Here is a 12,000-nt window from a genome sequence, read left to right as displayed (position 1 = left end):
AAGACTCACCCAAAGATGAGAGAAGATCGACGAGTTAAACTGTTTAAAAAGATTGGGTGGTGAGGTGGGCGTGACGGATGGAGACGATGGAATCCAAGGGTGAAGATCGAGCGGTGGCGATTGATTTGATTCAAACCATGCAAGCTCCAAAGCTTGTGCACAGCGGGCGGCGATAAAATGAGTCCGGTAGATTCGCGAAGAGTTTGAGATCGAATTGTTTGTACTGTAACGAGTTAATGATTGGTGGGCGTGACGAATGGACGATAGAATCCAAGGGTGAAGATCGAGCGGTGGCGATCGATTGATTATATATTCAACCATGCAAAGCTGTAAACTCCAAAGCTTTGCACGAAAGAAACTTTAGAAAAAAGCCAACTTTCCAACTTCTGCGTCGCCAGTCCACGAGGCCGCTCCCCATTCGACCTGCTTCCCTCCATCTCTCGCTCACCACCCACAGATCGACCAGGATTGAACCAGATCGCTGGGACCTCCCCTTTGTCTATAGCCATCCTCCGACGCTTGAATTTTTGCGGACCACAATTTTCTGCTCCTTTCATTATTATTGTTATTATCTTCTCCTCACCCTCATCTTCTCCTCCTCCTCTTCCCATCCCATCATCGCCCATTTGTTATGCCGCTTACTTTGCTTGCTCCGATGGCTGCCCATTTGTAGTATCACCACCCTCGTCCCCGCCTTCAGGTACTGCCTTTTCCCGCAGACCCTCGGAGCTCTTTTTGCCCCTCTGAACTTTGCTTCACCACGTTTGTCAAGTCTCCTTTTGTAGCAGATTTTATACCACTCCTGGGCGGTTTACGTCAGCTGCCGAGTAGTTTGGTAGTTCAGACTCTTTGCAGAAGTTGCCAACGGCCTTGTTTTGTGTGTTGACGGTTCATTTCAACCTATTGACGCTGCTATCTCCTTGATTGTGTTGCTCTACTTGCTCTAGTTCCTGCTATCTGCTTTCTCTAGTTGTTTTCCGACTCTGCAAAGAAAATCATGTCGCATTAACAGGCGTTGAAATCTGTGAAGCAGTGACGCTCTTTCTTGAACTGCGCTCCTTCGATGGTAGATTGACATCAACGAGCTAGGAAGTTTAGTTGAGGACATTCGACGTAGAGCAATGTCTACCATGGTGGTCAATGTGTCCGAATATGATGTATTGGCAAAGGAAAAACTGCCGAAAATGGTGTATGACTACTATGCTTCTGGTGCCGAGGACCAATATACATTGAAGGACAACAGACACGCCTTTGAGAGGATATGGTAAGCGTTACTTTAGCCAGCTGTCTATCGATATTGCTGTTCTCTAATAATTACAATTGTTTTGAAAACTTCAGCTTCAGATTTGGGGATTTTGGTGTTGTTAAACCGTTAGGATGTCTCGGAAGGCTATAGTGCGACAAAGTTACACTTGGCTTGCCAATAGACGATGACTAGAGTAGATATAATAATTCTTGTCTACTATATTGTCTATTGTAATCCGTGTTTTGAGTTGTATTTGTCGAACTCCTAGACGATGCATTACACGATATTATAACGTCTGATTGCCTAATTGATTTACTCCCTTTTCAACTGAGCATTTCACTCTGACCTCTTAAATGAGTGCAACTATTATTTTTCGCTTCTCATTCAGAATCTCCTATTTGGAAGATGAGCAGCATCCTCATTGGAAAACTTAACCTTCTCTCGTATAAGCTTAAGTGTATCATTGTATTATTGTTGTCATTACGGGTTGCTAAGGGCTTGCAATTAGGAGAACATGGTCACTTGCAATAAAAAAGCTTTGATTGACTATGAATTGTTACTGCAGGTTTCGCCCTCGCATTCTTATTGATGTGTCTAAAGTTGATTTGACTACAACCATTTTGGGATTCAAGATTTCCATGCCAATTATGGTAGCTCCCACTGCAATGCAGAAAATGGCCCATCCAGAAGGTAATAAAGACAATAACTTTTTGGGTGTTTTGCTGCTTGTCCTTTCAATCATTCTAAGCCACAACTTTTCAGGTGAGCTGGCAACTGCGAGAGCTGTATCAGCTGCTGGCTCAATTATGGTAAGTAACCACAATTGTAATGCAAGGACTGTACCGCTTTAATAGTCATATGGAACTTGTTGTTTCAATGGTGAATCTTTCTTTAACAAGAGAGAACTCATTCGTCCATCGCACAGGTTCTTACCCAGATGATGAACATGATTGCAATATTTTTAAGTGTCCTTGGACTCACTGTATTCCTAGCTTTGCCACATCTACCTCAATGTGTTCTGGCTTTTCTGCGTTATATATGCTTAGCTACAGGTGTTCGCACTTCATTTTTAAGATCCATCTTTGTTTATATTGTGATCGAGATTGTAAATCATTCAGAATGTGCATTATCCTTAATCATTCAGAACCCTTTTGATCTGTAGATGTAATCAAGATCAAGCACCTTGAGTTAGGGAGATTTTGTTCATCCTATGACAACCCTGGCCTCTAGAAGTTGGCCAAATGTCAGTCATGGCATTTAAGGCTATCTATAAAGAGAGATGGAATAAGTTGAGGTTTAGAAACAGCATATTAGACGTTCTGGCTTATCTGAATTTGAATTTGGTAAAATGCAACTCTTTCTAGCATGGGTCTTTCCTACAGTCCATTGCTCACTTTGGAAAAACACCTCTTTGTAGAGTTTCTGGAAAGGAATTATTATTATCTTTTGAAAAAATAGATGACGTGTTTAACGCTCCTCCGTGAATGTGACTGTGGCTTATCTGGAAGGCGGTTAGACTTGTGATGCAGTAGTCTATCCCTATGGATCGAGTTCCAAGAGGTGTAATATATGTTTCCTTGAGTCTTTTGGTATGGTTGGATCTGTAGGAAGTTAAACTTTCCTGAAAAAAATATGTAGGACGAAGTTGTTGCATCTTCAATGTGGCTGTTGGAATTGTTGGCTCGGCATTCATGAACTGATGATTTAGAGTTCAGTATGGTAGAGCTTCTTATATTTTAATGTCTGCCTCCGTTTTTGTTGAATTTTCATGTTTTCAATTTACTTTTCCTTCTGATGCAGACACTCTCTTCTTGGGCAACCAGTAGTGTTGAAGAAGTTGCTGCAACTGGTCCTGGAATCCGTTTCTTCCAGCTTTATGTGAGTTTTTAAAGATAGAATATTAGACTGTGGTTTTCGGATTTTCTGTTGTCAATTATTATACTGGCATATGGCTTACAAAGTCTGATTCTATGTTGTTTTAAATTTCTCGAGTTGTATGCAATCCCACATCAAAGGCTATGCAGTCATTTTTCAACTTGGATGGGTGAATTCTCAATAAGCTAATGTTGTACAAGTAACTTCCCCTCTATAGCCTGCCTTCATGATGAGTGACTTAGCCCTTTGTTCCAGAACCTATACAAAATTATGTTATTTAATGTATGCTAGTCTGTTCTACTTGATGATGAGATAGTCCAAGAGAACTTGGTCCAAGAGCCATTATTGGACACATGAGGTTGGGACTGTTAAAGTAATAGCTTTTTCAGCTAAATTAATTTTTTATAATGAGTTTGCAAGCAACAGTATTTGCTTGTTTTCTTGTACATTACTTGTTATGAAGTTGGGGCTGTCATAGTAATAATTTGTTGTGTTGTAGTGACTGACAACGTTGAAGCTGTTTCTGCTCATTTCGTCTTGTATAACAGTTTGTGAATATCAGTATGGGCATGCATTACTTCTTTGAGGGTATCTATATGGATTATTAACCCTTGGAAACTGATGAATATGTTGATGTATGGTAGGTAGTCCCCTATGCGTGATGAAGTTGATGGTTGTAGTTTCGTGGTGACTTCAAAATTGCATGTTTGGTTTTGCTTTACAAGAGTTTGGGCAGGTTCTTAACTTTCATCCAGGTAATATGTGTAGCTACACGGATTACCATCTCATGGGAACTGATGAATCTACTGATGTAATCGTAGGCAATCCCCTATGCATAATGAAGTTGATGGTTCTAGTTTTGTGGTGACTTCTAAACTGCATGTTCTGTTTTGCTTTACAAGAGTTTGGGCAGGTTCTTAACTTCCATCTTGGTAATATGCGTAACTACTATTTTAGTTCTTTGGGCCTTTCATTTTCTTGCTTTGCTTGAAGTTACAGGCTTCTTTGATATCCAATGGTTTAGAATTCTGTGAAATCAGGTTTACAAGGACCGACATGTGGTGGCTCAGCTTGTTCGTAGAGCTGAAAGGGCTGGTTTCAAGGCAATTGCCCTCACTGTGGACACACCTCGCTTGGGACGAAGAGAGGCTGATATTAAAAATAGGTAGGACACTCTATATTTTTTTTCTTGTTGCAAATTTTCTATTGATCCCTGTATTCGTTTGTTTTTTATTGGGATTAAGCAAAGCTTACGATATTGTTAACATGAGACTTGGGCTTTTTATGCCTTTTACAGGTTTGTTCTACCGCCACATTTGACTCTAAAGAACTTTGAGGGGTTGGACTTGGGAAAGATGGACAAGGTGATAGTCTTATTTTGAGGCAGATTATCTTTGAATTGTGCCTTTGCTTCTGAAAGAATCCCGAAATTGTATGGTGGATATATGATAGTCTTATGAAAGTATGGATAGATTCACTTTTGCACATAATTTCAGGAAACTTAAAAGAGCATAGTGTTTAGAGTATATTGTTTGCACACACATAGACACACATATGTGTATATTGACATTTATATGTTGATAAAGTTGGTGGGGATGTCATAGAAGTTTGTCCCTGCTATGTGGGATGGAGTTTATGATTTTCAACGTGTGAGTGACTATCATGAAATTGAAACTGCACTATGTGTTGTGATTTTAGAGGATGAGTTCGGGAACGTTCCAATATTGAGTTCGGGAACGTTCCAATATTCATCTAGAGATTGATCCCACCGTATGAAGAGACATGCGAACTTCACCTTGTCTGGTTTTGGTCCGTACTTGGCTTCTTTTTATCTAAAGTGATCCGTAGGACTCAGTTAGATCGTCTAACCGATCTTTTACTTGGATTTAGTTGGAAGAGACTTAGTATTAGTGTTTGTCGCGGTTGAGCCTAACCTTCACCTCCGGAGTATTGACAAAACTTTGTATAAAGACCTTTATATATATGTATGCTCAAGTATGGGTCAGTGTGTGTAGATTTGTATATGTGAGCGCATATGTTTATACTATGGTCTACCCTCATTGTTGGGCAATGATGACATGGGGATGTCATAGTAGCTGGTTCTGGCTATGTGTAATGAAGTTAATGGTTTTCAACCTTGTGAGTGACTATCAAGAGAGTGAAATTGCCCATGGTGTTGTGTTTTTAGAGGATGAGTTTGGGTATGTTCTTGGATTCCTCTAGACGAACTTTTACCACACGTAGTCCAAGAGCTTGCAGTAGTACACGAATCCACAAAAGTCCAAGAGCACAAAGGTGGTAGCCTAAGAGGTAATGGTAGTCCAAAAGTCCAAGACATGGTGACTGTGAGAGCATATGTTTGTACTATGAACTAGACCCACTCTTGGGCGTTGCTGATGTTGGTGGGGATGTTATAGTAGCTAGTCCCTACAATGCATGATGGAGTTAATGGTTTTCAACCTTATAAGTGACTATCATGAGATTCAAATTGCTCACTGTGTTGTGTTTAGAGTATGAGTTTGGGCATGTTCCCGGATTCATCTAGTTATATAGCCCAGGAGTCCAAGGGTGGTATGTGGCATAGATCGTGGTGGTAGCCTAATCCAAGGGTGGTAGTCCAAAGCCTTGTGGTAGTCTAGTCTAAGAGTCCAAGGGTGGTAGTCCAAGAGCTTGTGGTAGATCAAGGGCTGTATTCCAAGGGAAGTAGTCCAAGAGCCCATGGTAGTCTAAGATTCCAAGGGTAGTAGTCCAAGAGCTTGTGGTACATGAGTCCGTAAAATTCCAAGAGTCCAAGGGTGGCACATGGTAGCATTTCCTAACTTCTCCTACTACAAATTGCCACGTGCAAAAACCTGTTCTTTTTTTTTGGTCCATGGATAAATCTATTTCACGAAAAAAAGTATGTGTGTGTGTGTGTGTGTTGCGTGCGCACATGTGTCCTCATGCATGTGCATGCACACATGCATATCCACCAAGGAAAGTTTCAGAAGGTTGATTCTCTTGTACTGCCATCGGATCCTTCCTTTGTGTCTTGTCCCTCATGTCTCGCTTGCCATTGTCTCCATCAGCCATACCAGCTTGCTCCCAATTGGCTGAACCTTGTCTGCCTGGCAGAAAACCCTCCCCTCCCCCCTCCCTGTGCACCCTCTTAAAATGCTTTCTTCAATTCTTAGGGTTTTCTTCTTCATTTTTCTTCTTGCAGTATTGGCCCTACTGCTTTGATATGGCATCCTTCAGTCACACAGGCTTTCAGTCTTCAACAGATGGGAGCTTGTGGTACAGCTACCCTTCATTCTTTTTCTTTTGTGTCGATACCCTAATCTTCTGCTTGTGCAGTTTTTTTTCCTAAATCGGACTTGTCTCTAGCAGGGTTTGTCTTGAATGTTGGTCCACACCCTTGGGTCATGTTTAGTGGTAGTCAGTGGGTGTTCGTTTTTCCAGAAGGTTCGGAGTGCTGCTGGTTTTGGCTCTTGAAAAGGTGGAGGCATTAATTCCAGAGTTTTAGTATTGCACCTCAGTATATAAAGGCTTGTTGGTAACTGGATTTAGTATTGTTCTTCCAGGGTGGGCATTCTCCTCCAAGGTATTTGCTCTTTCTGAGGTGGTCTGATCAATCACTCTCTTGATGTTTTTTTAAATCAGTAGTCAGGATCCTTTTTACACAGTAGGTGCTATTTTTCATGTGCACATGCTTACATGTTTTGTTTCATTTCTTTTCCAAGGATTTGAGTATTTCTTCTACTGAGGTAGTTTGCTTGATCTATGGGAGATAAGCTGACCTCTTTTAGTGAAGCTGAAACTTGAAAGAGTAGCTTTGTAACCATCATGTAGTTTTCTGCCTTTTGTTTCTTGAAGTTTTTGCTCTTGCAACTTGGGGGACTACGTTCATCAGCTCTATGCTTGGCAAGTTTGGGTTGATTGTTTGTTGTCAAGATTGTCAGGGTTCTGGATATGTAAGGGCCTCATTTCATTCTCTATTCAATTTCATTGCTTCCCTCTCTTCAAGTCTCCTCTCTCATGATTTTTCCACCCAGTTCATACCACCTACACACCCCTTTTCAGCGAGTCTATTCTTGTCCAACATGACTAGATCAACGTAAAGCAGAGAACTAGGATTACATCTCTACTGCTTTTTATCCCCTTCAAAGAATAGAACCATCTATTAAACATGATAGCTGTCTAGGTTATTCTGAAATCAGTGTGGTGGATTATACAATCAACTGATTCCTCAATATGATTGAACTTTCTAGCATTTATTTGGCTTGAATCGCAAATTGTCAATGTGTACATATGATATAGGGATGTGTGCTAAAAGACCCGTCAATGATCTCAATGCATCAAAGACGAAAGAATAGAATGTGGTATGGGTTAAGCATGAAGGGAAAGTCCTGTGATCAGACAAGAAGAGCCACAAGATTGAGAGTTGAAAGAAGAAATTAGCCTCAAGGTTTGGAATTGCAAAGGAATGAGCTATGTGGGATGAAGAGGAGCATTGCAGTTTCAAAAGGAAGGGTGCTTTGAGGTGGTATGTAAGTGCTGCTAGTAGTGAGCTAGTCAGTCACATAGGAAATATGACTTTTGCAACATCTATCACAGAGAAAGATGTTTTGAGGTGAATGTATTGAAAGAGAGAGAAAGCTACAGGGCAGCTCAAAAGGGGAGAACGGGAAGGAAAGGAGGGGAAAGGATTGAAGGGTGGCGAAGGTCAAGGAGGAACCCCTCATAGCTATAGACTATGGCTGTCTAGAAGACCACCCCTTGGTCTGGTCGTCATAGCAAGCAAAGGGGCGAACAAGGCCAGCGAAAGGTGCAATCTCTTGAGTCCCAGCAGTTAAAGAACAAGTCTGCACTGGCTACCAGCACTGGAAGCTTATGCAGGAGGGAGGAATGGAGGATGAGAGAAGGTTGTGGGTATGAGTATGGCATGCACAAGCAGGGGTCGAGGCTGAGCAGAGCGCACTGTTTTTGCGTCTTATATGTTCTACTGCTATGCTTGTCGCTTTACATCCCAAGCATGCGTTTCAAAGGAGGCTGGAGCACATAGTCAAATAGTATGTATATAGGCATCCATGCAAGGGTCGAATATATTGTTTTGTGAAAGAAACACAAAATGATTAGTTGAAGTTCTGGAGAGAAAAAAGATGATATTTTGAAATGGCATCAATATGTCTACATTGTGCTTAATTGGTATGGCTTGTTTGTATGGTTTGTATGGTTTGTTTGTATAGACTTTGAGGGTCTTTAGAAACCCAGTATAGGTACTTATGCTTGGGCACTGATGTTGACATAAGCATTGCTTTGCGTGCTAAATATGTCTTACCTTAAGTTTTTCAAAAAAAAAAAGTTAGCTCATTTTGAAGTCAAGTGTCAAAGAAGGATTTCATATTGTTCTTCCAAACAAGTCCTCATACACTCACACCTTTGTGTGGAATTGCATCTTGGTAGCGAATCAACATGTATGTACCCAGGTGATGGTGGAATTCAACTTTGTAGAATTCTGTACTCTAAGAATGAGCATCAAGCTGTGCACTCTCGAGAATAGTCAAAACGTGGCAATGCTTTGCTACAATGTACAGAAGTCAAGTGCCAAAGAAGGATTCCATATTTTCCTTCGAAACAAGTCTTCATACAAAAAACAGGCCTCAAAGACTCATGACAAAAGCTCTCTTGACAAGCCTACGTTTTATCACTGTCAAGGTGTTGATGCAAGAAATGCTTCAGCGTATTTAAGATGTATGAACCTGGATTCTGTAACAGTAAACCTCATGGTACCAGGTGTCCTTGTGCTGATGCCTCTTTGTTGTTATCGAGATTTCATTCTGCCCAAGTTTTCTCCGGGGCACCCACAATGGAGGTTTGAGTGGAACCATGTTCCATGGCGCAGGGAGTATTCAAGGAAGTCAATGGGATGGTGTGGAAGCAAGGAAATAGCTTTTTGGGTAGATGCAGGAGATCTAAGGCTGGGATGGACTTGGTGCTGGCTTGGCTTGGGGAGTTACACCTGAGTTCTTCTTGGGGTGAAGGGGTCCATGGTTTCTCACTACAAGTAGCTTCTCAAAGGCCTGTTGCACTATTGGCGAGGCTGCTTCCAGGGAGGTTGGATGCCTTTCTTCCATTTCTGTCTTGAGGCTCATTTCTGAGCCTTAAAGACCACTTGCTTGGCTGCCACTAATCAACAAGACTTTCTGGCTGGACTCCACACCCAGGCTTCAGGGTTGGCCCAACTTGTCTATAGTGCCAGGGGTCAATGGTGTTCACTTGAGGCAGGGCATTGGAGTAAACCGGTCACTCTGATTTGTACTTTAGATGAGCATACTTTATTGCCTATGTTTCTATTTGTGGTAAGCCTTGTCATGTTTAGCTTTGGGTGTGTCACAGAACAAACAGGTGATGCTCCACAGTTCATTATATTCTTGCATTGTTATCTTCCACGTACTCTTTAAGGGGTGTGCTTGATGCACGAGGTAGCTAGTTATTGTGGGCTTGGTGGGCTCTTCCCATTTGTGTCTTGGCCATCCTCAGCCTCGTTTGCTTGCTCATGGTCTCAGCCATTCTTGGCCTTGTCTGCACTTTGCTTACCTGGTTTGAACGGACTCGATCCTCCCTGCTGTACCCAATATTCGAAAGGCAGATTCTGAGATGTGCCCTTGTTGTACCTTGGTTGTAACCCTTGTTGTACCTTGGTTGTAGCTGACTCAGTTGTCTGTAAGCAGTTTTTTGTTGGAGTTGGCCACGCCATTTCTGTACTCCTTGGACTTGGCCGTGCATTTCTTGGCTCCTGCAGTTTGGCTTGACCTTGCATTTCTGTATTTACCGAGCCAACTTGTTTTACATCATAGGCAGACTGCATTTCTGCAAACAAATTTATACTGGTTTTACTTCTTTAAAGCTCTAAACTTTTTTCCATGCAGACTTCTGATTCTGGCCTTGCTTCGTACGTTGCTGGTCAAATTGATAGATCCCTTAGTTGGCAGGTAGAGAACATCGTTACCTCTTGCAAAGTGTTAATACATTATCATTTTTTGGTTTATTAGAGGAAAATCTTTTTCCCTATGTTCAATTTTGATATATGGTGTTCATCTGTCTTGCAACTCTAGTTTGGTAAGCTATTTGTAAAGGTGAATTTCTCATCTATATAGATGGGCCATAAGCTCATGCCCTTGGGTCATTTGCAGGATGTGAAGTGGTTGCAAACAATCACAAAGTTACCAATATTAGTAAAGGGGGTCCTCACGGGAGAAGACAGTAAGGTTTTCTAATTCTTTACTTTTTGTAGAGTAGCGTTTATAATATGTTTTCTTTTTCTCATTTTCTTCGGAACCACCATTTTAATTGTCACAGCAAGGCTTGCTATTCAATGTGGAGCTGCTGGCATCATAGTCTCCAATCATGGTGCACGTCAGTTGGACTATGTTCCAGCTACCATCAATGCTTTGGAAGAGGTGCGATCCCTATCATCACAGAACTGCAAAAATGCTCTCTATTGTTGTGAGAGTTATTTTTCCAGAGCTGTCTTGACTTGAAGGCTTTGTTCTCAGGTAGTAGCAGCTGCCCAAGGTAGAGTGCCTGTATTCCTTGATGGGGGAGTGCGGAGAGGCACAGATGTGCTGAAAGCTTTAGCCCTGGGGGCATCTGGTGTCTTTGTAAGGACTCTTCCTTTTTATGTCCAAGAGATGCTGACGTTGTTAGATAACGTTGTCAATACATAGGGGCTTCCAATTCCATTCACTCTTTGGCTTGTGTTTTTCCTGATATACTCTTTCTTTGTTAAATGGTTTTATGAGAATAAATTATTAAGTAACATCTACGTGGCATGTTCCTTCAGATTGGAAGACCTGTAGTTTTTTCACTGGCAGTGGATGGGGAAGCAGGTGTAAAGAAGGTACTGGACATGCTTCGGGAGGAATTGGAACTAGCCATGGCATTGGCAGGGTGCACATCTGTCAAGGAGATCACCCGTTCTCATGTGAAAACAGAATTTGAATTGCTCCATAGTGCATCAAGGTTGTAGCTGCTTTACAAGAGTATTCACAGAAAGCATATTGAGAATGTGGGTATGGTCAGTGCCATCAATCTCACAACTGATTGAAGTAAACATGAAGAATCTGGCATTTGTATAGTGGTTCTATGCCCAGAGATTTCATCGGACAATCATTGCATGTACTATGTCATTGAAAATGTAGTACCAGCAGTGCTGCTACTGTTCTTGTTTTATTGATGGTTTAAAATAAGACGAACTTAAACAATAAATTTGTGAGCTGAAGTGTCATACTCCACATTTGCTCCCGCTGTAATTGCTGGTGAGCAGATTGTACTTATGGCATCTTAATACTTTTGAAGGTACAGGTTTTCTTGCAAATGTCCTTGACCATCTTTTATTTCATTGAACTTAACAATGCCCTCAATTAGTGAAACACCTAGATGTGCACTCTGGAACATTGTGCTACCTCTAATGTATACGCTAGCTTGCAATTCTTTTCAGAATTGACCATGGGGTGGTAACTGAACAAATGGTCTTACTATGTTAAAGTTTTTTGTGTGAATTTTGAGAGACATTTTCCACTTGAATTTTCCAAGGACTCTCTTATCTCAATATGTTTAGCACAATCTTTAGCTTGATACATTTGAAGTATTTCAACCATAATTAAATGCATTGGTGTAGAGGGACAAGTGAAAAGGACCTCCATATGGTAGAGATATAGAGCATGTTACCATGAGCTCTTCCAAGCAATGAGAGGAGATTTGATTTTGACTCTTATTGGAAAATTTTCTTGCTGTCAAAAGAAAACTTCCAACAATGATAAATATTTGCTTCATGTTTATGCTCTACTAATAGAAAATCTTGTGACTGTTTTGTTATTGGAAGGAGATGAGTTATT

At 41.2% G+C, this 12,000-nt stretch overlaps 1 protein-coding gene across 3 annotated transcripts; it reads left to right on the top strand.

The window, feature by feature from the left end:
• Positions 1 to 505: 505 nt before the first annotated feature.
• On the top strand, positions 506 to 11,519 carry LOC147903636 (glycolate oxidase 1-like). 3 transcript variants are annotated; one of them, XM_087400314.1, is made up of 12 exons: positions 506 to 700; positions 1,031 to 1,264; positions 1,812 to 1,936; positions 2,009 to 2,055; positions 3,047 to 3,124; positions 4,162 to 4,286; positions 4,419 to 4,485; positions 10,033 to 10,095; positions 10,297 to 10,366; positions 10,463 to 10,563; positions 10,660 to 10,764; positions 10,947 to 11,519. In XM_087400314.1, the coding sequence occupies exons 2-12, from the start codon at positions 1,122 to 1,124 to the stop codon at positions 11,130 to 11,132; spliced, it is 1,110 nt and encodes a 369-aa protein (XP_087256440.1). In that variant the 5' UTR covers positions 506 to 700; positions 1,031 to 1,121; the 3' UTR covers positions 11,133 to 11,519. The 3 variants fall into 3 exon arrangements, with proteins under 3 accessions (XP_087256440.1, XP_087256430.1, XP_087256422.1); XM_087400304.1 differs by having other exon boundaries at positions 1,013 to 1,264; XM_087400296.1 differs by having other exon boundaries at positions 1,034 to 1,264; positions 10,947 to 11,518.
• Positions 11,520 to 12,000: the final 481 nt, after the last annotated feature.

Source organism: Dipteris shenzhenensis, chromosome 3 (assembly GCF_047967505.1).
Source record: "Dipteris shenzhenensis isolate YYH24624 ecotype China chromosome 3, Dip_SZ_1.0, whole genome shotgun sequence".
NCBI classification, from domain to species: Eukaryota; Viridiplantae; Streptophyta; class Polypodiopsida; order Gleicheniales; family Dipteridaceae; genus Dipteris; species Dipteris shenzhenensis.
Note: the sequence above shows the minus strand (reverse complement) of the source record. Positions and strands in the feature narration are given on the sequence as shown.